The sequence below is a fragment of the Tenebrio molitor genome, chromosome 9 (genome assembly GCF_963966145.1).
Source record: "Tenebrio molitor chromosome 9, icTenMoli1.1, whole genome shotgun sequence".
Classification (NCBI taxonomy): Eukaryota; Metazoa; Arthropoda; class Insecta; order Coleoptera; family Tenebrionidae; genus Tenebrio; species Tenebrio molitor.
The window spans coordinates 18,944,260-18,972,003 of record NC_091054.1 but is presented as its reverse complement, the minus strand read 5'-3'; the positions used below and the strand labels follow the sequence as shown (position 1 = coordinate 18,972,003).

The 27,744-nt window shown below is 35.4% G+C and overlaps 3 protein-coding genes and 1 long non-coding RNA gene across 4 annotated transcripts in view; 1 reads left to right on the top strand and 3 right to left on the bottom strand.

The window, feature by feature from the left end:
• LOC138137612 (beta-1,4-galactosyltransferase galt-1) overlaps positions 1 to 13,637 on the bottom strand; it is a 97,420-nt gene extending 83,783 nt beyond the window's left edge. The window contains exon 1 of the mRNA XM_069057097.1: positions 13,384 to 13,637. The gene's annotated coding sequence lies outside the window, so the exon portion shown is untranslated. The remainder of the gene's footprint in view (positions 1 to 13,383) is intronic.
• A 2,238-nt stretch (positions 13,638 to 15,875) lies between these two features.
• LOC138139283 (potassium/sodium hyperpolarization-activated cyclic nucleotide-gated channel 1-like) lies at positions 15,876 to 17,783 on the bottom strand. Its single transcript, XM_069059509.1, has 4 exons — positions 17,074 to 17,783; positions 16,729 to 17,023; positions 16,253 to 16,668; positions 15,876 to 16,200 (listed from the first exon to the last, which is right to left on the bottom strand). Exons 1-4 carry the CDS (start codon positions 17,707 to 17,709, stop codon positions 15,961 to 15,963), a joined length of 1,587 nt encoding a protein of 528 aa, XP_068915610.1. The 5' UTR covers positions 17,710 to 17,783; the 3' UTR covers positions 15,876 to 15,960.
• Positions 17,784 to 24,937: 7,154 nt separating this feature from the next.
• Positions 24,938 to 25,606, bottom strand: LOC138139026 (uncharacterized). Its single transcript, XR_011162185.1, has 2 exons — positions 25,380 to 25,606; positions 24,938 to 25,323 (listed from the first exon to the last, which is right to left on the bottom strand). It is a non-coding gene; the product is annotated as an uncharacterized lncRNA (long non-coding RNA).
• Positions 25,607 to 26,842: 1,236 nt separating this feature from the next.
• Positions 26,843 to 27,454, top strand: LOC138138634 (golgin subfamily A member 6-like protein 22). The gene has a single exon (XM_069058622.1). It carries the CDS (start codon positions 26,843 to 26,845, stop codon positions 27,452 to 27,454), a length of 612 nt encoding a protein of 203 aa, XP_068914723.1.
• Positions 27,455 to 27,744: the final 290 nt, after the last annotated feature.

Below are 27,744 nucleotides of genomic sequence, written 5' to 3'. Positions count from 1 at the left end.
TTTGAACAATCACTTAGACGAAACAAGAAGTTCCAGTCCTGATTAAAAACAGTTTTTTTAGTATTATACCTATAAATAAGTATTTTACAAGAATGAAAATTACCAGAAAACATTTTCTAAATTTACACTCTCACAAACCTTGAGCCTACACTGATTACAGAATTGCATGTACTCGTAGCGACTTATTAAGTTAGCTGGTTAATGATTTTTTGATTTGTGTATGTCTTATTTAAAAGCAATCAAAGCAATCGGGTTAGACATCTAGCTAATGTTATAAACTTTCCTTTTTTGAATTTTTTATAATTACAGTTTAAAATTTGTAATAAAATGTGCTAGAAACATATGTACAGTCATTATTAATGATTGTCTCATTAGCGGTAGCTGTTGGTGACGTAGTTGAATGTGCCGCAAACCTCCTAACATGAGTGAGACTAGTATCGCCGATAGGTGGCGCTCCTGGCGATAGTGGAAATCTGTCTACTAGTTTGTCTAACGTTGCGAGGCTAGCGGCACATCCAAAATTTGTGTGGGTTTTCAACGCCAACTGCGATGGGACAATCATTTATAATGATCCTGTATATACACATTAAATTTAATGTTTCAAGTACCTGCAACATTTTAAATTTGTCTAGTGTTTAAGAATACGTGGGAGGATTGGGGCAATTATTTTACTTTCTAAGAAAAATTGTGGAATTTCCTATTTATTTTTGCCTAGTTTATTATTGCTACATACAGGGTCCCTATTAAGTATGGGTACAACTGATTATTTGAAAAACCTTTTGTATGATCTTCGTGAAACTTGGTATACCCTTAGGAGGATTTAAATCTAATTTAAGCGTATTTTTTTCAATTTTGTACCGTCATTTGTTTTAGAGATCCAAGGCCAACTTGATTGTTTTAAATGGAATGATGGGTCACATTTAACATTTTTGAAGAAAGTATTTTTTTCTGAAATCAATGAAATGTTAAAATTTGTCCAGCCAGAGATTGGTTGACATAAAAAGTCACTAAATTCTACGTAGCGAAAGTAGTACCTAGCGCATGTAAAATTTGGAATACAGTGCATTTTTTTTAACTGTTGCCATAGGGAATTGCATGGTAAAACTTATACCCCCTGTTAACTTTTGTTCTGATGAAAATATTCAAACCATTTTTGGAACAAAGTTGCAAGATTTTTTAAACTATCGGATAGATTACAATTCAATATCCTAAACTGTCGAAAAAGTTGTGAAAAAAATATTTGTACCACGCCGGAATAATAGTACGTCGAGCGGCCGCCAGAACAGCGTCCTTGTCGGCTCAACCAGCAACTGCCTATCCCCACTTTTGATTTTTGTCAGTTTCATTTAAAAATCAAATAGCGAGATATTCTCGTGGCTATGATTAAATATCTTTATAAAAAAACCAAACGTGACAACGTTAACGCACAAATAATTTAACAAATTAACAGAAATTATCAAAGGAATTCGAAATGTTTTTTTTTCTTCGACTATTTTGTAAGTGTCGCACTGTAATGGAATTTGGTCAGGTGCTGGTTGAGTTGAGCCGACAGGGACGCTATTCTGGCGACCGCTCGACGTACTATTATTCCGGCGCGCTTTAAAAATTTTTTTCACAACTTTTTCAACAGTTTAGGATATTGAATTGTAAACTATCCGATAGTTTAAAAAATCTTCCAACTTTGTTCCAAATATGGTTTGAATATTTTCATCAGAACAAAAGTTAACAGGGGGTAAAAGTTTTACCATGCAATTCCCTATGGCAACAGTTAAAAAAAATGCACTGTATATCCTTTAAGCAGTAACATTTTTGTCCCGAAATTATATTCTATACAATTTAAAATCTCCCAATCTCTCGCTGGACGAAGTAAAGGGTGTTTTTTTTAAATTTGGCGTCGAAGTAGGCGTTGGAGAGTCGATTGAGAGCGCACCACTTGTGTAAAAACGTAAGCTTTAAACAGCTGATCCGTGATCTGTAACCTGTATAGTGCGTTCACAATCGACAGTTCAACGCCTACTTCGACGCCAAATTTTAAAAAAATACCCGTTATACGTGCATATCTTTGTTTGTTTTAAAAGTTGAAAAAGAAATTTTCAAAAATTTAATTCTCAAAAAATTAAACCAATTTGGCTGATAATGCTGTCATTAGTAATCTGTCACTTGCATATTAATCAATATTAAACTTGTGTGCAATAATTTTGACCACTTTGAGCACCTTTTGTAGAATAAAACAAATATTTCCTGTTTTTGCTTTCTTGTATTTTTTTTTTATTAAAATGCGTTAAAAACGAATGTAGCCTTGAATATCAAAAACAAATAACAGCAGAAATATGAAAAAAAAATCTAGCCGATAGATTTTAAGTACCTGTAACAGTGTACCTGATTTCAAAAAATATTGCTGTATTATTTGGAAAATATTTAATTCTATCCAGTACTTAATGTTAAATGTGTATATTTTTTTTTTAGTTTTCTTCAAAAATAAAATATGCATGTAACATATCATTAAATTAAAAAAAAAAATGCTTTCTTCAAAAATGTTAAACTTGACCCATCATCCCATTTAAAAAAAATCAATTTGGCCTTGTATCTCAAAAACAAATGACGGTACAAAATTGAAAAAAATACATTTAAATAGAATTTAAATCCCCCTAAGGATATACCAAGTTTCACGGAAATACTACAAGAGGGTTTTCAAAATAATCAACTGTACTCATACTTAATAGCGCCCCTGTATACAGGGTGATTCACGAATAGTGTCTGATTTATCTACAAAAATATAATTATTATTACGCATCCACAAATCCGGGGAATAAATCTAACGCCGAAAATTATAGACCAATATCTGTTCTAAATATTATTCCTAAGATTTTTGAGTTTATTTTGAAAGACAAAATTACACCAATATTTGATCCAGTAATATCAAGACAACAACACGGATTTGTGAGTGGATGCAGTGTATACCGATTTCAGCAAGGCGTTTGATAAGGTGTCAATACAGAAATTAGTTTGTAAGCTCGCAAACATTGGGTTATGTAATGAATTAACGGGATGGTTATCCAACTATTTGTCAGGACGCTGGCAATATGTAATAGTTATTTACACAATTAGTGGGATAAAAGCAATATTATAGGATTCGAGTGTGAAGATTGCAGATGACGAGGGCGTTAGCCCGAGTTCATCTGTAATCACACGAGTTTCCTGTAATATGCTTTAGCCCACGTGTTATGTACAAAATTTTATCTAAGACCGCCCCGAATTAAAAAAAAGGTAAGTCTTATTTATTTCCGCCAGTTTCATTACACCACTCAGTGGAATAATAACTTACTTATCCCACTGAGTGGGGTAATGAAGCTCACTTATCCCACTGAGTGGAGTAATGAAATGCGTCCGGTAATGAAGTTCCTTATTCCACTCAAATGAGTGGGATAAGTGTCATTTATCCCACGGGATTAGATAAAATATAAAAATTTTATCTCGAAACGGATGTCGGTGACATCGGGGGTACCACACGGTTCCCGTCTGGGACCTCTCCTATTTTCGGTATTTATCAATGACATTGAAACAATTTTGCGCGGATCCAAATTATTGCTATTTGCTGACGACTGTAAGATTTTTCGAGCCATTGGAACCGTTTCAGACGCTAAATTAGGGAGCTGGTTTATACTGAAAATGAAATGGACCTCAATGCCACCAAATGTAAAGTCATAAGTTTCGGTAGATCTAGAACTAAAATATTATACATATAGTTACGAAATTAACGGTACGATGTTAGAAAGGGTATTAGAGACTTAGGGGTAATTGTCGATGATAAATTGACCTTCACGAAACATATAGACTATGCTGTAAGTAAAGCTAGACGCTCACTTGGATTAGACAAAGCATTGAGTTCAAGAGTTTTGATACGTTGGTTACGCTTTATAACGCGCTGGTTAAACCCATATTGATGTTTGGGTCAACTATTTGGAGCCCGTTTTTTGATATTCATATTAATAGAATAGAAATAGTGCAACACAGATTTCTCCAATATGTAGCTATAAAATTAAAAATGACCAATCCAAGGATCACGCACGATTATTTTCAAATCGCGAACATATTGCAACTTAACTCACTGGAGTCACACAGAATTTATGCGGACGTAAGTTTTTTGCATGGGATATTGAATGGTCTGGTAGACTGCCCTGAATTAGGAAGTAAAATTAGCCTTTACGAAAATTGTACAAGTTTAAGATCAAGAGATCTGTTTGTTATTCCGTTCAATAGAACATCCTATGGAGTAAATTCGCCGGTGTCCAGGTTATCAAAAATAGGGAACTCCTGTACTTTAGAAAATTTGATGCTCCCACAATCACAGTTTAAAGTGCTAGCGAGGAACATGTACCTCAATGACTTTAAGTAAGGGTAAATTGTTATTGTTAGTTAAAATAAAATTATTAGAAGTTTGTAATTTAAGTTTGAGTTTTTCTTTTAAGCGGAAAGTGGATACGTCTACCATGTTTATTATATTAAATAGGCTTAAGATGTAGTTAGCGTAATAAATAAATAAATAAATAAATAAATAAATAAATAAATAAATAAATAAATAAATAAATAAATAAATAAATAAATAAATAAATAAATAAATAAATAAATAAATAAATAAATAAATAAATAAATAAATAAATAAATAAATAAATAAATAAATAAATAAATAAATAAATAAATAAATATTTTGACACATTTGGTTGACACTATTGTTTCATTTTTCTCGGATTACTTTGATCACAAAATTTTATTCAAATTGAAAAACAGCGAAGTATTCTATATGAGAGAGTAATAATTTATTTGCAGGAATAAAGGCGTTAAATCACACACTATTCGTGAATCACCTTATTGTAATTATGGTTAACATTTTGTTGGAAGAGAGACGAAACAGCAGTAAAAGCTATGGAAGCGTGCTGATTCTCCACCTCCTCAAGAAGACAAAGTCGGTTTGCGCTATGGCACCACACCAGCGCATCCACCATATTCCCCTGATGTGGTTCCGTTTGACTCCAAAATCTTGTGAAAATAGGGGATGAAGAAATTTTAACAATTAGCTACATCAACAATATTTGCAATAAATATATACAATTGCGGCCATGGAATTTTGGCCGTCACTTGCATGTCAATTAAAAAAAAAAATGGATGTAGTCTATGCTTTATTGTCATTATGATTGACATCCAAAAATTTGTCAGTGTCATTCTTCATTCAAATAGTTGTGAACGTGCTACCAATACCCTATTTCAATAAAGTACAGATAATAACCCTGATCCAAGATTGCACGAAATGAGGAAGCGCGTTTTCTTGTAAGTCAGTCAGCATCAAAATGACAAGTCTTGTATAACAACCACAAAATGTTTCCTATTGTAGACAAATCAACTTTTACACAATGGGATGATTTTACCACCCCAATATAACTTTAGAGAAAACGGACAACTATAACAGCAGAAAGAGAGGTTACGAATACATTAGGGCCGCTTTACATCTCAACTCACTGGAATGTCAAGTGACAGCCAAAATTCCGTACCCGTAATTTTACGATTTTTTTTTTAATTGTTAAAAGATTTTTTTTCTGGTATAATTGGCAGTAGGACAAATTTAAAGTGGTAAATTCAGTTCAATCCAGAAGTTGATGGATGAATAATTTATTTATAATCAATTCACTTTTGTAATGACGAATTAGAGTTACTAAATTTAGTAACTTTTGTCTTGTGAACCCATCTTTTTACCGCGAATTTGGGCTTTTAAAAAGTTAGGTTATGGGTCACGTCATTTGTTCTGTCAAAACTGGTCCAATTCAAAGTATAGTGAAACTAAATGTGTTTAATTATTTTGAAGAAAAAAGCAAAGTTGCACTACACAAATACGAAAAGGCAGTTGAACGTAACAATGAAATAATTTTGCATTTTGCTACTCATCCTCGTCATCGTCGCTGTTTTCCAAGTCCGAATCCGAATCTTCAACCAAATTAATAATATTTGTGGATATGTCATGGATGCTAAAGTTTCCCATAAGCCTTGTTCTTGTCCTTCATTTAAAATTCTATACATACTTCTGGGACTGAAGCCTGTGCAGCACTTAGGAAGAGTTTTATTTTAGATTAGGATTTACCGAAAAAAACATTCGTCACTGCTTCTACAATTTTGTACTTTACGTATTTACGTTTCCATTGTCTCCATGAGTAATTTCTTTCTTAATTTTGTTGAAAGCCTTTAAAATGTGCTGCTTCGTCTGCTTGCTTATTGATGCTTTACTCCGTTTTGGAAATTCATTCATTTTGGCAGTGACAATAATATGACATTTTAAACCATTGCCAACTGTCGAATTTTCATATATTTTGTAAAAAAAATTAACAAAAAAAAAGTTCCAGTTAGTTCGTCATTACAAAAATGAATGCATTATAGCAAGGCGGTCTTAAGTTACAGGCCTGGACACTGGCTGTGTTGCCACATTCCCTGGTAGGCCATTTCATGACCTACGGTGTTCCAAAAATTTTGAAACGAATTCGACGTTTAAAATAAATTTTGACCTTGGTCAAATTCGTCAAACTGAATTAAAAATGTCATTTAAGTGTTGCGTACCAAATTGCAACTCAAATTATGCGTCTTCTTCTTCAAATTACGTAGGTAGCTAAATACTTTTATTTAAGTTTCCATCAAATGAGGAAACGAAGCCAATTTGGAAAGAGATTTTAAAAATCGAAGGTGAAGAATTCGCAAAAGTAGCCATGCTTGTGCTAAAGATTTTAGCGGATCAGTTATTTATCAATGGGGACAAAATGAAGCGACTTGTGCCAAACGCGGTTCCAATAACTTTTAATTACGAAGAAATTACACTTTGGGAAGAAATAATCAAAATTAGTAATGACGACACAATCACTGGTTTTAAAAACGAATATTGAAATGAGACTGGGAAGCAAGTTACAAGAAATGGGATTGGATTTAGGCAATGGGGAGAACAAATTGTTATATTTAAGTTGGAAATGCCCACCTCGCGTTAGTTTATAACCAAACAGTTTTAATAGTCCGGAACACAGCAGAGCATCTGAAATTTTATCAGTAAGGAGCACCGTTATTTTTCTGTCCCTAAGGTGGTTTTAAACTATATGTTACAATGCGATTACGCATTTTTGAACTGTCGTAAAATTAGATCACTCATATTTGACAAACGTAAATACGGGGTGATCAATAAGGACTGTTTAAGTTGGTAACACTGAATCGTATTTTAAATCGTATAACAGAAGTAACTTCCGGTTGTTGGTGGCTTGTCGTTGTTAATGCTATACCTATATCAGATATTTGTCAAATAAACCAACAAAACATATCCAGTTACAGTGTTATAAATTAAAATTTTCTTAATTGTATTGCCAACTTAAACAGTCCTTCTTGATCACCCGGTACAATGACAGGTTTAGTGGATTTCGAATTTTTTCACTAAATGTTGGTGAAGCAATGTTGTCAAACTGTGGTAGGCCATTCCATAGCACACTGTCTTTGGTCAGTGTCATGGCCTGGTAAATGTAGATCGCCTTGATTATAGTTACAGTTAATTTCAAAATTATAGTGCACACCTAATTTTCTACAGTGTGAATCGTGTCAATGATCAATGTCAATTTTGACAAACAAAATGACTAACCGAAAACGCGGAAGTGCTCATTGTTTCCAAATTACAAGAAGAGTTCTCGATCCGGCGAATACTGGGCTACCAGTATTATAACATCAGGACGAGGACCGTGCAGAGGATAAAACAGACAATATGATGGTGTTCTAAAAGGCATCTTTACATGTGGAAAAACTATAGTAAATCGACTTCTTGATTTTTGAGGTGTACTCGATAATTTTGAAATTAACTGTACAAGGAATCGAGTATCCCATATTTTAAAGAACAGAAGAATTTCAAATATTCTAGAAAAAATACCCAAAGAATGTCTATAAAATTGAAAAAGAAGAAATAGTTATTTATTATACAAGATGATAAAATTGTATTTTTTGTTCGACACTGTCAGAATTTCAGAAATTTCTCCTATGTGAACGGATTTTGAGAAATGTCACAACTTGTCAAGCTAATTTTAAAGATTTTAAGCGATTTGGAGCCTTGAAGGGGGTCGTCGAACAAAAAAACGTTATATTCAACTCGTTTGTGTGTAAATTGGGCCTTTTTTGGCACTCGTGGGCCTTTAAAACGCTCGTTTCACTCGCGTTTAAAAATGGCCCACTTGTGGAAAAAAGGCCCAATTTACACAGGAACTCATTGAACAAACTACTATTTACCTTCAAGAGCGTTTTTTAATTACGCTTTAAATTCAAAACTTCCAATTGTTCATCTAGTTACCAGTGTTACCAACCCTTTATATTTGCCAAATTATTTTCCTAGCAATATGTTTTGAACTTTTTTTTAAATTTAAAATAGGGGCTAAATAGAAAAAATATTGTATTACAGTCATTTTATAAACTATTTTGTCACGTGCGACAAAATGGTGTCTTATAAATTACCAGATAGATATCAATTCATATTTAATTAATACTGTTAATAATAAGGTGTTTTCTTCAAATAAATGTTATAAAATCTCTAATTTAACTGACAACTAACACGAATTGTCAAAAAATTATCGAAAATTTGTTGCCATGAAAAATTACCGCATAATTCCAATTTGACTGGACTATTTAAAAAAAAATAGAGTATTTTCATCGGTCAAATTTTTATGAGGTGAATACTCCAAGGAATTTTTGCAAAACGACAACGAAACAGAGCACATTAAATTTTTCTTCTTAAAACATGTGGGTGCAATAATTATAACATCAATGTAAATATTCATATGAACTAAATACAGGTGCTCATTTTTTTTCTTGTGAACATTTTCTATTAAGTTTTTAAGAGTAGTATGTAATTAATTTTTTTTTCCACGTTAATTTTTTTCTTGTTTTTATTCAGCTGTGCTTTTATGCACAAGGAACTAAATTCCTAATTTACTCTCTCTTTTTGAGGGACTAAAATAACGCTTTTTACAAGGGCGGTGCAAAAACAGTACACTGCCCGAAAAAAGTTAAGGATATTGCTGTTTGTGAACAAGAAAGGAAGAACAGGGATCATAATCAATACAAATGTGTAATTCCATTCATTTTCAGCCAAATCAATTCAGAATGGAACTAAAAAAACTAAAATCTTTGAAATGAAATAAAATTAAAATTAAATTAAGTCAAATAATTTTTGTTTTAATTTCAAATCATCGGTATTTCGTCCTCATACCCGTATAACTTCTCGAATACGACGAATTAAGTTGTCTATCTCATCCTGGAGAATCTGTTGCCACAAAATAGGGAACAAATCACTCAATTCCCGAATATTCTCTGCATAACGCAAATAGTCTGCGAGAGTGTTTCCAAGGTCTCAGGCGGGTTCAATGGGATTGAACTCCGGAGATCGTTCAGGTAGCTGAAAATGTTGAATCCTGTGCCATTGCCATCTCGAACTCCAGGCCTTAAGCCAGACAGCGTGTGACGTCACGAGGAAGGCCAAACGTCAAAATTTGACATTTGTTTGCATTTTCAGAAAGTATCAAATACGGTGTTTTAATCATTGTTATGGAAAATTGTGAGATAAGCAAAAGCTTGGTGGCAAGTATATATAATAGTTTCAGTTGATACCAGGGTATTTACTGTTCATCGAACGTCGCCAGAGACGTTGAAACCTGGGAAGTATTTTTATACCCTATCAACATTTTCGTGATTACAAGTCGTTGTAAGGGCAATTTAGTTGAAACTATATTTGCTACACATATAATTAAGATGTATGAAGCATTTGTTGTGATTTGGTGTTATTTAAATGATTCACAAAGTAAAAATTACGCAAAAACAATAAATACACAAACTTAACCTCACTTGCAAATGACAATTTTCGCGTCATTAATGGCATTTTACTCCACGAGGCAGTAATTGTAAAGTCTAAACACATCGTTCTACTAAAAAAAAGAGTCCTAACCAAAAATTTTACTGTTTTTATTAAATTCTGGAGGTTTAATGCGTTTTTCGATGAAGCCTTTACTGTGACGTCACGATCAAAAACAATTGCTGCCTTAAGGCTTTGTGTTCTAGATGGCAATGCCTGTGCAGACGAGCGTTATCATTCACATATCTAGAATATCCTTAACTTTTTTGTGGCAGTGTATATTAGGATACAAGTTTTATAAGACGTTGTAGCGTCGTACAAGTCGTTTCTTCCACAAAGGAAGTGCAAGACTATGTCATATCAAACGACTAGATACTATTTTTTGTATTTTGGAAGTGTTGGTTTACGCTATGCACTTCAAAGTAAAAAGTCTGCAAAAAATAAATATAGGGATTTTTGTGGTGTTGGTACCACTAACATGATATTAATGAAACGTTCAAAGGAGAATTAATTAGAAAATTGGTGGTTGCTTAGAGAGGTAACGTTTATTTTAATTTTAACTAATTTCAATTAAATGTTAATAAACGTGATTGTACATACGAGTATTACGTGCAAGGCTTTGTGTTTCAAAATTTGAAGTTATGTTTGAATGTAGGTTTTATATCTGACATTTCACAGCAATTACCAATCTTACAACATAAAAAGTTGCATATCGAAATGAAAGGTGCTTCGACACTCGTTTGGGTATCATAACGAGTCTTGTATCTGATTTTACCGACACCCTCGTTGCATTAAATAAAATCCAGAAATGACTGCAACTTTTCCGAGTACTTTGAGCCCTCCCTTAGGGGAAGCTGCAAATAGTGCTGCCCTTGCAAAATCGGCCATCTTGCCCCTATCCCATCCGGAGCGTATACTCTGCAGGTCTCGAAAAAGAATTTGTCAGATGTTATCAGTGCGGCCTTATGGTAATGAACAAGGCATTAACATCCCGTTTGCACCCTTACCGACGCCGTTTTATATGATATTGACGTTACACCGCCTTGTTAACAACATGAAAATTGTGGCGTTCCGACCTAACTATGTGCTTATTAGCAAAATTGTTTTGTGATTGTTTAACGTGATGGAATAGTTGACGCGTTCGGAATAATAAAGTGGAATCTGGAGGCCATTTTTGCGCCTTGGACGGGAGCAAAATCGCCTCAATCGGGAATAGTGTTGGGGAATTTTATAAAGCGGATTTCATTGTTGCAAGTGGCGAAGTTGGTGAGGACGCGGTAATTATAGAAATTTCAAATTAACGACATCAAAGATGCCAACCTACTTTGATCTTCTTTGTTCGTCGCTTCGAGATTCTCACCGAACTGAATGTTCTTTAAAATTTAAGAGCGCTCGCAGAATTTTATAGTTTATTAATGTTTAATTTCAGCTCTAGGTGCTTTTTTAATCCTTTGAAAGTGGCACTTCGTTGAGTTTAAGCTCTCGCACTGTTTACAGTAGACTTGGGATGTGTGTTAAGGAAATTATGGCATAACAAATGGAGAATGACTAAGAAATGAGAGAAGTGCTAGAGGTGGTGCGATATATGACGACACAACGTCCAACGCCAAGAAAAAACGAAACAAATAGGAAATAGAAGACAAAATATTTTAAATATATTTTTTTTTGTAAAACAGGTAAACTATTTGTTCGTCGAATTTTGTTCTGAAAATTTACAGGAAGCCATAAAAAAATCATTAAAACAAACTTTTTCTAGTGACTTTTTTCGGTACATTCAACACAAAATCCACATTAGAATTTTTTCAGTATCATATTTGACATTCCGGAAGTCACATGATCATTTTTGTAGTTTTCAAACAAGTAACGACAATTGCCATGGTAACATATTTGTTAAATCTATACACATACATAAAATTGGAACGTCTGTCTGTTGTTTCGATATTTGAACAATTTTCTTCGGTTACTTACGCGATACACATTTACATTAGAGATTTTAGAATTGCTGTCTGTCTGCTTCTTTGTTTGAATCCATTTAATTCAGAAACTAACGGATCGATTTTCTCTAAACGAAGTGTGTTAGAAAGAGAACATTTCTGGTTATGTTCTGCACTTTATTTCATCACGATGTGATGTAACGGAGCTGTGCAGTAAGGATGAGTCTGTGTTGAGTATATTGCGGTATAGTGAGCTCGCCTCGTTTATCTCTGTTTCGTCGATGTTAATCTATATGTCTCATTGCTTTCACAAAAAAGTATTACTTTACCTCAAACTGATTTTCAGACATTATGATTTGATTCCAAAATCTCGAAGAAAAAAAGTTTCTATCTCTTCTAGTTGCAGATGTTTACAGTTTACCACAACATTTTATTAAAAATTTCTCTATGGAAGACCACACACGAGTAGCACGTTCCTAAATAATTTTTAATCTGGAAAACTTCAGCAGAATTTTACAGAAAGCTTTTAAAAATATTTGCGCATTTTTCAAAAGCAGCTGATGCGATTGGCTTAAAAATCAATAAGCTTTGACTTCTCAGCATGCCAAACCTTTTGCAAAAGAAGCATTCAGATCAGTACATTTTTGCAGAAGTGGTAGATGAGAAAATTCCACAGACCGACCGCAGAAAACCACTTTTCCTCACGTTTTGAGGAAGAACAGTCAGAATTTGACCCCAACGTGTTTTTTCGGGTGAAATTAAACAAAAAGAATTCCCTAATTGTTTTTTAATTTTTTTCACAATCACGAAATTGCCGTAAACAATTAAAAATGTTTTTAGAGATTCCTTCGGGATTAAAAAATCATTTACCATGACCTTTTTGACGATAAATTATTTGTTGAACAAATATTTCCAGTCATTTTCCTGGACGCTTTAAAATTTATGCAGCAGCTCCACTGACAAACTACCGGAAGTGAACCGTCAAAGTGACTTTAATTATGGACTATTTGTCATAGTCTGGTGGTTAAAAAAAAGGACCAAACAAACATTAATCAGAACTCAACTTACATTTCCACTATTTGTATTTTATATCGTCACGACTGTAGTGAATAAGTGGAAATCTCGGAAAAAGGCGACCATTGCGTATTTCCGACCACAAACAACTAAATTTTGTTCGTCTTGTCGGTGGGTACCTCTGGGGCTAAACTTGCGACAATACACCCTTCACTATCGATTCCCTCATAAATTATGCAAAATTTGCCAAGTTTCTACCAACGTTGTACACACAAGAAAATTGCTTCGACATGACTCTCTAATTGAATAATAAATAACTAATAGATGCCTCGCTTATTATAGTACCAAGTGGCGTGCGGCATTAACCCATCAATCAGCACCCAAGGTGAGCCAAATTGCCGGTAATTTAGGAATTTTCCATTTCGGCTAATCAGATTTTGACATGTCGGGTGTCGTTGACAGTGACAGCACAGCCCAACTGTCACCGCGTAGCCGATTTTTTTGAAGATCTGCTGAAACCGTTGTATTTACCTTAAATCGCCTGTTGAAGCCGCCTCTTTCGAGTCATCGTGGTCACCTCACCAGAGTCACCACTCACCACTATCAGCTGACTACGTCCGAGAGGGTTGCAGCGCTGTCGCGACCACGTCAAGATCGTACCGTCGACTTTCGCCTCTCGCCCTCTCATCTCATCCCCAGCCCGCTCCACACCATAAAAAAGCAACCCCCGGTCAAGTTTCGATGCAAGTTTAATTCGCGGATTTGTCGATTTCGGCGGCAGGAGCGAACTGTCCTTGTTGCGGGGTTAAAACGCGACCGCGGAAATAGCCGATCGTTCGGTGGGTTGGCGGGGGCGCATGCGTTTCATTTCGCATTCATACTACGAGGGGCCGTCAATCGATGGGATTGCATAAAATTGCGGACTCAGACTGGAATTCGGTTTTCGGGGAATTTCGAAGCGGCTCACAGTCTAAGCGCAGCCGTTATTATCACAACAAACACCAGATTGCACGGTTGCTGTTGCTGCCTGAACGCACTGTCTTCATACTTTTTCATTAGGGGAGGAGTGGACGGTTCGGGGCGGGATGAGGTGGAAGAATTAATTTCGACGGGATTGGAAGGGTATTTCTGCAAATGGGTTTCGGGGTTTTGTAAAAAAATCAAATTGGGGTTATTACATGTGTCGAGAGGATTCCACATTTTTATTTACATTTTATTCATTAAATTCTTTACGGAGGAAATTATATCCTCTCGAATACAATTTATTAATTTTGCTTTTGCGTCTCAGATTTTCCTTTCCTTGTTTCTAATTATGTGCCATCTATAACGGTCACTTTATACATCCCATTCAAGCTCTTTCAGAAAAACATTTTATATGCCCTCTTCTAAAATTAGACAGTCCCCAAAACTTTACTTTTTTCTTTCCAATATTCCAATACAAAGCCACATAAATCTACGACAAAATCTCTGTGCATCTCTTAAACGCTGCAAGGTCGCGCGGCTTGAGGAGCTATTACGTCACAGCGCGACCACTGGCAGCTAGAAGTTGTTGCATCGTTTAAGTGGCGCGCCACAAAATCGATTGGCTTTTAACGACTTAAATATGGATATTTTTAATCAACAACGACTTTATTATATCAGTTTATTTGGCTCAGATTGCAATATTAACGGTTCCAGATAGTAACAACCGACTAGTCTATTACAACATCTCTGGATAGTCGATGGATCGAATAAATGGAGCAAAAGTTTTATGAACTAATTACTTATGTAGTTCGTGATGAAGCAATTTTATTGCGCCACTAACTTTAATGTAACATAGTGAGAAAATAATATGGCTACCATTAAGCTAAATGTCAGATGACTATAAAAGGTTGTGAATGTTTCTGATAAGTTGGTAACAGTTTTGAAATATTGCGTTGGCAAAGTTGATGTTAATCAAACCATTGGCGTAGACAAAAGTTATTTTGACATGTATTGTTAATTAATTTTCTAAACTAATTAAACATTATCTAAAAATGATTTTCACTATTTAACACAACATATTTATCACAATGGCTTATTTCTGAAGTGGTTTTATTAATGATAATTTATTTTATAGGTTCTTGGGAATGTTCACGACAATCATCAGTTTCTTGTTTCGTAATCAGAAGAAGAAGTGGAAGGTCGTGGTTTCTCACACCACTGTGGAAAAGTGTAAAGACCCTCCAATGTCTTAGCGAATTGATTTGAATTTTCCTTTTAGTGCATCATCATTTTTAAGTAGCTTTGATACATTCTAAGTCTACAAAATTACCCAACATAATTTCTCTCTCACATTTTGAAGACCAAAGTTACTAAGCCACTGGACTAGTAAATTGGGACATTGTTGTCTAAATTGCTCCTTCTAGTTTAATTTCAAATTTTTTGATATGTGACATTTTTTATAATTTAATAATATGACGGCCAATTGAGAACATTTAACTTTAACAATTTATTTTTTTCAAAAAATCTTCACCTTTAATATACAGGGTGTCTCAAAATTCGCGAATTTCTATTTCAGAGCATGGTAGGGAAGGACCCAGTGGAGCTCGAAAAATACTTAGAAAAAAAAATTCGCTCTTCCTGAAGAAGATATAAGCACTTTAATTTTGTTCAGTACATAGCCTTCATATCCACATTGACAAAATACTATTCTAGCTACGTTGCCGTTCCATTTAAAAAAATTTTTTTACTCCAAATTCTTCAAAAAATTGTTTTACGTTATTATTTTCCACAATCATCTACACCATAAATAACAATAAACACTGAACTTTTCAACCTGTATTTGAAGAAAACGCACTTCAAAGAGTACACCTTCTTTGTGGGGGAGTCCCGATTTTTTTTTATTTCCATATTTGGACTACTGAAGTGATTTCTTACAACGCTCTGAATTTGGAATTCGCGAATTTTGAGACACCCTGTAGGTAACATAAGCTTCGAAATGTTGTAAAGTTATGATTTTGACAAAAAACTTGCAACTTGCATTTTATTAAAAAAAAATAATCTATTAAAATCATTTAAAACACTTACTTTAAAATATCAAAAGTAAACAGTTACTTGTTAAAAATCAACTAAAAGAACTTCATCAAGTTATTTATGCTCTTCTTCTTCATTCTCGTTCATCACTTGGCGCGTGTTCTTCAATCTGGCCAAGGCCGATTGCCTAATCTTGTTGCACAAATTAGGATATGGCTCCATCGCTTCCAGAAAATCTTTTCTGCTCAATCTGAAGACTTCGCAGTTGGTCACTGCGATCACGCTGGCCACCCTGGGCTCATTAATAATCAAAGAAATCTCACCGAAGTGACTGCCATCTTCCAAGTGACAAATCTAGAAAAACACTTTGTAAAAAATTTAAGTGTTAAACGAAAGCCATCCCAACTTCTCTCTCGTTGGTGGTGTAGACCGCAACAGTCCCCACGTAGATGAAATACATCGCGGTTCCGGAAATTCCAGCTTGGACGATCATGTCGTTCGGCAGATAAATCTCCGATCTGAGTTTGGTAACCAAGAGCAAAATGAGCGATCCTGGTAGTCCTTTGAAAAAGTCCACCTTCTCCACCATCCGTTTGCAGTTGTGAAGCAAAATGTCCTGCTTCAAGATTTTGGACAAGGTGCTCAAAATATCCCCCTCTTTGAAGATATTTTTCTGAAATTTGAACTCGACGTAGCGGAAGACTCTGTTCTTGAGAGGCGAAGGCAACTCTTTGTAATTCATGTACTCTCCAATTTCCTGCATCAGATTTTCGTACTTGTTTCTAGAATTAGAGTGTCGCCGATAAATCTGCATCACTTGGGCTGGAAACGCAATCAAGAGTGTGAAAGTTAATGAACGTGATGACGCAAACATTTGTTCACCTAAAATCACCATGTTGAGGACGCTGCCGATCAAGATGCAGACGACGTTAAGGACCATGGAAACCGCTCTCTCTGACTGGATTTTGCTCATTGCCACTAACATGAATGCTCTGACCACTTGGTAGCAAGATTCCATCGTTGGATTGAAGATGTCTGAATTTTCCGAATACTGAATAGAATCACCTTCTACTCTCACGTAGACGATCAGGGTAAGAGCCGTGGCCCACCAGATTAAGGTGAAGAACCACAGAGCAAAGTTGACAGTGGATAACTTGTAACTGTAGAGCTCCATCCTCTGGAAAACTGGATTAGTCATCTAGCGATCAAAATTTTCCGCAAGCTTACTATGCAGAACCTCCTTATGTACTCGATCAGTGTTGGCAACCGTGTCAGTTTGAGCAAGTACAAGTAGGTGAGGCTGCTCAGTTTCGGGTCTATGTAAAAAACATACATGTTGTACGGTAGAGATGAAAAGAAATCGAAAATAAAATAGGGAAAGATGTAGTGTTTAAAAACGAGCATCGGCTTCATCACTATTTTGTGAATCTTCTCGTCGTAGTATCCGGTGCAGAAGAACAAGATTATATCCATCATGGAGAAAATATCCAGGACGAATTTGGAATAGAGCACCAGAGGCTGCTGGGTCACTGTCCCCAACTCCAAAGGCATCACAAGGAGCAGGCCGGAGTAGACGACGATCATGATCATCTCCCACGTGATCCTCGCCTCGCTGAAAGGGTGTATCATGTGGTAGAACTTCCGGAGGTGTCTCGACTCCTCCAGCCGGATTTGTGCCGTGGATTTCAGTACTGCCTTGCTCTCGGGGTTGGCGGCGCTCACCATCAAGTACTGGCGGAACTTGCGGCGGAAGTCCACGAAGAAGCCGCCGTTTATGTACAGCGTGATGAGTTCGTCGTCTTGGGGGAGGCTGCATTCGTGACCTTCGACCCTGCGGACCTTGATTGATTGGTACGTGGCCATTGTGGATCTTTGCGAAGAAACGTTTGACGTGCGGATGTGTTTTTTGAAACCCGCCAACTATCTGCAACGTCTATAAAAATGAATGATGCTCTATTGACAAATCTAGAGATTTAACCTACAAGTCAAAGTAGTTTTGCTCATCTGTCAAGCTCCAAGTCGTGAATGGTGTGTTGTTTTGCGTTTCTTTGCGTATATTTAGCAGTACTAAAGAATAATCTCTCAACAAAACAAGAGAAATTAGAATCGACAGTGGAGTAATGATAAACAATTTATTTTTTAACTAACTCCTAGGATACGAAATACGTAAACATGTCCATAACAACCGGGGAATAATAACACGACGTAATAAGAATAAGCGGGCGTAATGAATTCATAACGCCCTCATCAATTCATAATTGCAAAGATGCCAATTTTTTTTTTTTAAAGAACACAGGCTAAAACCCTCGAGCTGGAGTCATCGTTCTCCGGGCGTAATCATCGTTGTAACGCCCTTGGTGCATAAATAGCTATTATTTTTCAGTTTAGTATAATTGCATGATAACTCCTAGGATACGAAATACGTAAGCATGTCCATAACAACCGGGGAATAATAACAGGGCATAATAAGAATATGCGGGCGTAATGAATTCATAACGCCCTCATCAATTTATAATTGCAAAGATGCCAATTTTTTTTTTTAAGAACACGTATAGTGAAAAATAAAATCTTGTATGCAGCACGGCGTCACCGAATGATTACGCCCATCGAACGATATCCATCTCTCGGGCTAAAGCCCTCTAGCTGGATTCATCGTTCTCCGGGCGTAATTATCGTTGTAACGCCCTTGCTGCATAAATCGCTATTTTCTCATACTTAGATACAGATTGTGAAAAACAACTCATATCTCCCTTGGGATTTGTCAAATTTTTTCGCCCTCCACATTGTTGACAACAAACTCATGAGAACGAAACTATAGCAACCACATATTCACCCAATCTTCCCTGCTAAATATTTTTAATAAAATTATAACTTTTAAGTACAGAGACTAAAAAATAAAATATTGTATGCACCACGGGAGATATTCATGTTTTTCCCCTCGGTTGACTTATAATTCCTCGGGCCAAAGGCCCTCGGATTATAACCACGTCAACCTTAGGGAAAAATCATGTTCATATCTCCCTTAATGCATAAATATCTATTGCATTTTAAATGAGCTAAATATCTTATTTCCTTTCTTTTAATACTCTCGTGTCAAAAATAAATTACTCCCTAGAATTGGGGAAGTAACTCGTGACGTAAAATCAACCCAGAAATTTTGAGTGTTCGAATAGAGCTCAAGGTTTATAAGCTCCGTGGGGTTTATTGGGTGTTTTTTGCGTTTTATTCTAGTGAGAGAACATCTAATGCATGATCGACAGAATATGTCGTAAAAGTTTAGTGCATTATCAGGTCACGAGTAGAGTGGTATAGACTACGTCCACTGATAGAATGCATTTTTTTAAATATCCTTAGATAACAAAATCCCTAAACCATAACATTAAAATATTAAGAAAGTATCATAGATTGTGTTGGTAATATGTTGAAGCATTCGCGCCACTGATTCTCATTGGTTGTTATAAAACCCACGCGAAAAATAAATTATATGACGTTTCAAATTTGAAACTGTCAGTGCTGTCAAGTGATTTAAGCATTTAGATTTGCGTTCCTCTGGTTTTAAAAGTTATTAGTTTTGATCGTGTTGCTGTTTTGATCTCCTCCGTTGCGATTTTTGTTGATTTTTTTGAATTTGTGAAGTGAGTGCGTGCCTCAAGAATCTAGCATAACGGACACTTTAAGTGACATTACAAACATCGAAAATGATACAGAGGTAGTTTTTGTTCATGCATTAAATATTAAATAATCTCTTGTTTGTTTTAGCCATTTCCGAAAAAATCTGGATATTTTCATTTCTGTAGCCAGCTTTTTTCGGAAATTCGAAAATGTATTGTGTGTTGCATTTTTAAATCGATCGGGCACATTATCACTCTTGAAATACCCTGTATTAATAAAACCTAATATATTACCCCTGCTATACTGAAGTTTTCTTTCGTCTTTCCTAAGTGCAAACATACAGAATAATAATAAAACATCACGTGTAAACCTGTTCTTTCATTTTTTTAAATTTCGCGGCGGATCTATTTCTTATAGCGTAGAGTGAACACTTTTAGTAACATTTATGTCAAGCAATCTATCAGTGGACAGAGTTTATAAGGGAAAGTAGGCTCGATCCTGGTTCCTAGGGGAGTTTTTGAGAGTTACATTTTCTGTTGGCAGCATCAACTGTTTACTATCAAGCTTCAAATATCTGTCAGTTCGGTCAAGCGCCAAATTCAAAACAGAAAAATTTCTTAAAATGGTTGGTTGCACGGCACCTTATCGTTCTGCCAGATCAGAAAGAGGTATTAAAATGTTTCGGTTCCCAAACGATGCGTCAGGCAATTGTGGATCCAAAATATTGGGAAACCATTGAATTGGCAGCCTAGTTGCCACAGACTTTGTGAAGTAAATGCAAGCAAATCTAAATAGTTAACATAAAATTTACATTTTATTGAAACATTTTAACAATGAGCAATTTAATTTAAATGCAAATAATGACAAAGTTTTAAGAAATACTGCTGTTCCCAATAAAATCAATTTAAGGGAAAAAACAGTACAGGTAAGTTGCGAAAGGATCAACTACCTACCTATATGCACAAAATACCATAAATTAATTTTGCTGCAGATGATACGTGCAAATTTTGACTTAAAATTTCCATTACAAATTGATTTCCAAGAGGATAATTTGGAAGCAAAAATTGAAAATTTACAGACAGTTACAAGAAAAAAATTAATACATAAATATTATTAATGAAAAACTACCTGGGCAATTTTCTCAAGATCAAATTGACTTCATTTTGAAAAAAAAAAACATATTTGGGACGAGACAACAATAATTAAAAAGTTTAAAATTTCGTTTTGCGTTGGATAGAAATGGTTATCAATTTTTACATTCTACTGGATATCCAATTCCCGGTTATAGTACCCTTAACAAGAAAATTTCTAATTCACAAATCACATTTGGTCTTTTAAATTCTTAAGTTGAACCACTCATGGCCAAAATTGCGTCTATGAAAAATCAACACGAAACAGATTGCATTATCAGTGTTGATGAAATGCAGATTAAAGAAAGGGTATGTCATATTTTTTCTCCAACTGTCTTAAAAGTGGTCACTTTTAATACCGTTTTTGGTCACTAAAGTTGATGTTTTCGTAACTGTACAAAAAATTTGAATTGCTTAACAGTGTAATGTTTATTTTCAGAAATGTTATGACGCTAACAAAGCTTTGTATATCCATTTCACAATTTCTTTCTGAAATCAAATTAACAAATTATTGCAGTGACAGTGATGAATTCTTAGTTATTTTTTTAAAAAAACAACCTCCAAATTTGAATGCACCTTCAACATCATCACTTACACTCCCTACTTGTTCCTCCCACCTACACTGAACATAATTCTTCTCTAGCAAATGAAAATATTCTTCACTACATTGCAGGCTCAATAGTTAACTCCCTACTTAAAAAGAGCATGTGTACTAAATGTGCTAATTGGCTTCATTCTGAGGACAACAATCACTGCGACGACAATGTTCAGATATATAGTTCAAAGCGAAATTTTGGAGGTTTACATTTTCCAAGTAGCTGCTTTTTTACACTTATTCGAATATGTGAAGAAACATTTAATCGCCATACAAAACTTTTACTTTCCAATCAGCTTACAGAGACAACATACATTTCTATAGTATTGTCTATGTCTTCCCACATCATAATTCCAGCTTCCTGTAAACTTGCACACCTCACGGAAAATTTACAGCACAAATTGGCAAAGTTTTTCCAGAAGCTGTAAGTTTGTAGTTGAACACTATAATTAAACTTGTTTTCTTCCATAATTGTGTTTATTTTGCACCTACTCTTGAAATGTCACCTGTCATATCCACAGAACAGTCATATCTAACAATTTTGACAATAACAGTGCAGCCAATCAACAATCGACAAACGCCCCTAGGAACCAGGATAGAGTCTACTCTCTTTAATATACTAATTTTAGTCACGAGTAACTTTTTCGGGGGGAAAAAATTGAAACTATAGTCAAGGCGGCCTCTATTTTAAAATTATTTAAAATAGAGACCGCCTTCTCTGTAGTTCGTTTTTTTTTTATAATCAATTGTCAGTTTCAAAATATTGAAAAAGACCAAACTCTATATTAAAAATAATTGACATTTGGTTCTATCTCGGTTTCACCCTAGATTTCCCCTAGATCATTATTGAGGTTATGTTGCATATGTTTGTGAGTTTGAGACACGTGTCTCAACGAGGAAAGAAAAACGAACGAAGACAAAGACAAAAGAAACAATTTGTGTAATAAATGCAACAAATCGGAGTAAATACAAATGGAACGTTATCTAGTGCTGGGAGCATTTCTCAAAAATTTTAGCATTTATATTTTTTTGATAGTCTCTATGCTCTACTTCTGAACTAAGAAGCAAATCACAACCTGGCAAGAACCCCATCATGCAGAATGGTGTTGGTTTTTTGCATGGAATGATAGTACCTACTATTGCGGCCAAAAAATTTCGTCCGTCACTTTCAAGGCACTGACATAAAGTGTAAACTACCCTTAAGCACCAATAACCTCGCTGTTTTATCGTTATTGTCATTTTGACAATCTGTCATTCAGTCCATCGGTTCAAATTTTGTGAATACAAAGGACAAGTTCCACTCTTACACAATCACCATACGACCGCTAGTGGCACTAGAGGCAGACTTGCGACTATTTTTGGATTAAAGTACCAAACGAGAGAACCGTGGAAATTATACGAGTATGCCGTAGTTAAAAAAAAATAAATAAAACGGAAGACATTAAGGCAAAGACAAGGAAATGGAACATTTTAAATAGCTAAATCAAAAGATAAAATGAGTGAAGTTTAAAATGAATACTTTGTCATCGCTCCATTCGCATCTATGTATAACTCGCCTTACACGACGCGACATGGAGAGGCATAAATCTCGGTGATAATACCTAGGTAATGATTGCCATGCAATAGTAATCGCAGTCAAAAGATCTGTCCTATTCCGAAAGACTTGTCGTCGCTGTTGCAAATTACGAACCAAAAGTCCCCACATGTTTTCTATAGGGTTCAAATCTGGACTGCGACTCGGCCAATCAAGAACGTTTATGTTATTATTCCCGAACCAGTCTGCTACCCTATGTGCTGTATGCACTGAACAATTGTCTTGTTGAAATATGAAGTTAAAATTCGGAAAAATTCTTAAAACTGAAGACAGCATCACATCTTCAAGAATCCTAACATAAACATCACTGTTGAGACGATCTTCTACATGCAACATTACCCCGGGGCTATCTACTGAAATCCATGCCCAAAATCGATTGCTCCTTTCCGTTGTCTGGACATACGGTTTATCATATCGGGAGTTCCTTGGTCTGTAGACTTTTAGGCGGCCATTTGGACACGATTGAAACACTTTTTCATCTGAAAAAATAACTTGAGCCCAAAAAGCGTCGTCTCTTGCTAGATGCTCCAAACAAAATGCCATGCGGGCCTTCCTATGCGTAGGTGTAAGGTTCAATTTCCTTGCCCCGACATGGTTCTTAAGCTCGCTTCCTCTTACACGGCGGCGAGCGGTTCTAAAGGAACCTGGGAAACCGCTTGTATTTACCGCTTCAACAGCCGTCATAAAAGGACTAACTATTGCGTAATCTATTGAGAAGCATATTATCTTGTTCTGCAGTAGATGTGCTAGGCCTCCCTGAGCCTTGGCGTCTTTCAATAGTTCCATTTTGTCTCCATTTCTTAAGAATGGACGAAATTGTACTTTTCGGTATACGAAGGTCTATCGAAATCTCAGCTTGGGACATTCCTCTTTGCACAAGAGTTACTATTTTAATTTTATTAAAATTTGATACCGATGGCATTTTGCTTGAATTTCAAAAGTGACAAGTAAAAACATCAGTCATAATGACAATAAGGAATGGACTACACCGATTTTTTTTTAAATGACGGACGAAATTTTTTGGCCGCCATACCGTGCGATCGGAAATAAAAAAAATCGAGATGGCCATAATTAATACCCTTCAGTTGGCAGCACGTAAAAATTTAATTCAAATGTCGTTACAATGGTAATTGTCATTATTAATTATTGACTATTAAAATTTGCTATTACAATATGTTCACTTTAGAGAAACAAATTTTCATTGTCCAGTGTTTCTTCAGCAATGGAGAAAGGCTTGGTCTTATTCGACACCTCGAGTTTTTGAGGAATTTCAACAAAAGTTTCCTGACTTTTAAAGCACTTAACCAACAACTTTCCCAGAAAGTCTACAAATGCGTAAACATGTTTTTGGAAACAGCAAGTGTTCTGCGCAAGAGGGGCAGTAGACGACCAACCAAAAGATCAGCTGAAAATACAAGGTGATTTTGAAAGTTGTGCAGATATTTTAATCACGAGCTACTGGCTTCATGTAGAACTCGGAAAAAATGTTTAAAAAATTCTATGTCAAAAAATAAAATGACATTTATTTTTTGAGCTAAAATTTTTTTAAATTGCTTTTGTAGCCGTTTGAACCAGTTTCGGTTAAATGTCTAGGTTAGATAACCACCGTTAAATTTAACCATCGTGTTAACCAGAATTTGCATTGCACCGTTCAACTTACAACAAACTGTTAGGTAATCGGGAGATACGTTTGGCAACGTTTCAAAATTAAACAAAATCATGATTTTTGAATTTGTCATTTTATTATGTCACATGAATAGTGCTTGTGTTGTGCAAATAAATTGTGCGAAATAGATTCAAAATGAGCCAACAAAAAGATGAAAAGAAGAGGGCACGGGCTCCTAACTTTTCACCGGATGAAAAAGTCGCACTGCTGAACCTAATAAAAAAATACTCTCACATTATTGAGAACAAGAAAACAGACAAGAGTAAGGCATTGGGTGAAATTATAAAGAAAGAAATTGGAACAATTCAATTAGTAATTTTACAAAGATCCGAGCAGTTACAAATAAAAATGATTGAAGAAACTGAACGAAAATTGACAATTCAAAGGAGAAGAGAAGAAGAACTACATCAATTTGAAATTAGAAAACAAGAGTTAGATTTGGCGATAATGGAAGCCCAATTGGAATTATTATTAGAAAAAACTAAAAACAAATAAAAACATTCATTAATTTTAATGTACGTTAGTTCAAAATATAAAGTTAAAAAATCACTATTTTGTTTACAAATTTGCAAAATGTTCTATTAACATTTCTCTGGTTCTATAATGAACTGGAGCTTCTACTCCTTCAACGGCTGCTATTTGTCTTTTGTTTATTTGAACCTCCAGATCTTGGTCATTTATTTCTTCAGGTGCTGGAGGTGCATTGATGTCATTTGCTTCTAGACAAATATTGTGCAAAACGCTTGTTGCAACTATAATTATTAGCTCCTTATTACATTACGAGTTCGAATATGGCTTTCGTTATACAGCTGTTCTGCAAGAGTTCTTGGGCGTAGCAGTGGTGTTAATAAAAACTTAGTGTTAGCGTATCCGCTAGCACCTACAACGAGACAAATTACATCAAAGAAATAACATGAATCGACGTCGGAACGCCACTTCATCTAAGTATCGAAATAATTATTTCTTTCGTAAATTTGTCGAGGAATTCCATTTTCTAAAAGCTCTAGTACGTCGAGATCATCGTCTTCTTCATGAATATCAAGATTTATCATTTCTGCAAGATCCATAATTCCATTCGATGACACAAGGATGACACAATCATGTAACCGACACTTTAACCGCTACTCAGAGCACTGGTTAATTTTCGCTGGTTAGGATAGTAAGTGGTGTAATGACAGTGATGTCGTTATCTGTCGTTTAAAATTTAACCGCTACTGGTGCAAACGGCCATTAGTCTTCTACGTTGTCAAACAACCTCGTAGGTAAAATTTCGGCACATTTTAAAAATACACGCTGTATATCATATTTTATAAAACGTACACCAATGCGGTTTCCTTGTTTTAAAGCATATTTCCTGTAGGTTACTTTGCATTGGCGTACATTTGATAAAACATGATATACAAGTGTGTATTTTTAAAATGTGCCGAAATTTTACCAACGAAGTAGTAGGACAACGTAGAAAACTAAAAGCAATTAACAAAATTTATAGCTCGAAAAATAAATGTCATTTTATTTTTTGACATAGAATTTTTTAAATATTTTTTTCGAATTCTACATGAAGCCAGTAGCTCGTGATTAAAATATCTGCACAACTTTCAAAATCACCCTGTATTGAAGAAGGTGAACAAAGAATTATTGAAAAGATTAACCCAAGAAACTAACCTATCATTTGGTACAGTTCAGCTTATCCTTAAAAAAGATTTGCACTTTTTTCTCTATCGTGTGTCTGTTGTGCATGCAATTACCCCTTGACAATAAGAGCCCCCACAACTGACAACAACCTCTCTGGATAAAATTGATTGATCGATGATCATTGGATCTTGGATCGATTTATAAACAAGCGGCGTGCGCGTGCTCCGTTTTAAATCTCATTGTTTCATTGCACTAGCTGAGGAAATTCTTTTACAACCGACAGGTCTACCATTAAGAGTAGAAGTGAGTCTTTTTGTGGCTAGCCCAGAGATTGAAGACCGAAACGCAGTTGAGGTCGACAACTGGGCGTGCATTTGATTTTTTTGATATCATTACACATTGATTTGACAGTTTTCAAAATTGCGCGACTATGAACTGTCAAAGAAATATCAACTCTACCCTACCCACACAGTTGCCACATAAATTTTCGTACATAGTTGCCATACTTGGCCACAATCATTTTGAATCATCCAATACTTTTGGCGGATTAGGAGTCCGATTCGAGCAGTCGAAGCGAGCGGACCTGTTTTACGGCGCGCGATAAGATAAGCGGCAAGTAAAAACGAGGTTGAATGAAAAAAAGTGATAGTGAAAGCGAGAGAGACGAAGATCACAAAAGGAAAAGAGAAGAAGGACGAGAATCAGAAGAGAGGATTAACCCATTTCGGAAAAGTAAAAAAGTGGAAAGATCACCTGTTAAAAAGGCAATGGATGAGGAAATGAAAAAGATGTTGGAAAAAATTATGGAGGATGTAGGGGAGATAAAGGAAGAGAATCGGAAGATGAGCCGGGAATTGGAACAACTGAAAAGTATAATGCGTGAAAAGGAAGAAAAATGGGAAAGAGAGAAGATGGAATTAAAAGAAAAAATGACAAAATTGGAGGAGAAAATGGAAGAGCAGGAAAAAAGAGTGAGAAAAAAGAATTTTGTCGTAACGGGACTGGATGAAGAGGAATGTGAGAACGAGAAGAAACTGGAAAAATGGATGAAGGCAGAATTAGAGGTTGAAGTAAGGGTGAAAGAGATGTATAAAATAAATGGAGGAAAAATGATTGTGGCAGAACTTGAGAGCTGGGGGGAAAAACGGAAAGTTATGGAAAATAAGAGGAAACTAAGAGAAAAAAAAGGAAAGAGAGTGTACATAGAAGATGATCTGACAAAGAAGGAGAGAGAAACACAGAAGAAATTAAGAACGCTAGCCAAAGAAGAGCGACAAAAAGGACTGCGGGTGAAAGTGGGTTATAAAAAGATATGGATAGAGGGAAAAGGTTTTAGGTGGGATGAAGAAAACGGGAAGTTACATACAGCAAATTTTTGAATAAGAGCGTAAGAAAAAGACGACAGGGCAGAAAAGGGAAAACGAACATGGAGAGGAATAAAAGAGAAAACGAGCAAATAAGAATAGTATTCTGGAATGTAGCGGGAATAAAAAATAAAGAGAATGAGTTTTGAAAGTATTTGGGAGAATTTGACGTAGTGGGATTGGTAGAAACGTGGGTGGAAGAAAAGAGGTGGGAAAGATTGGAAAAGAGAATGCCGAGAGAGTTTGAGTGGAAGTGTCAATATGCAGGGAAAGCAAGAAAGGGAGAGCGAAAGGTGGGATAATAA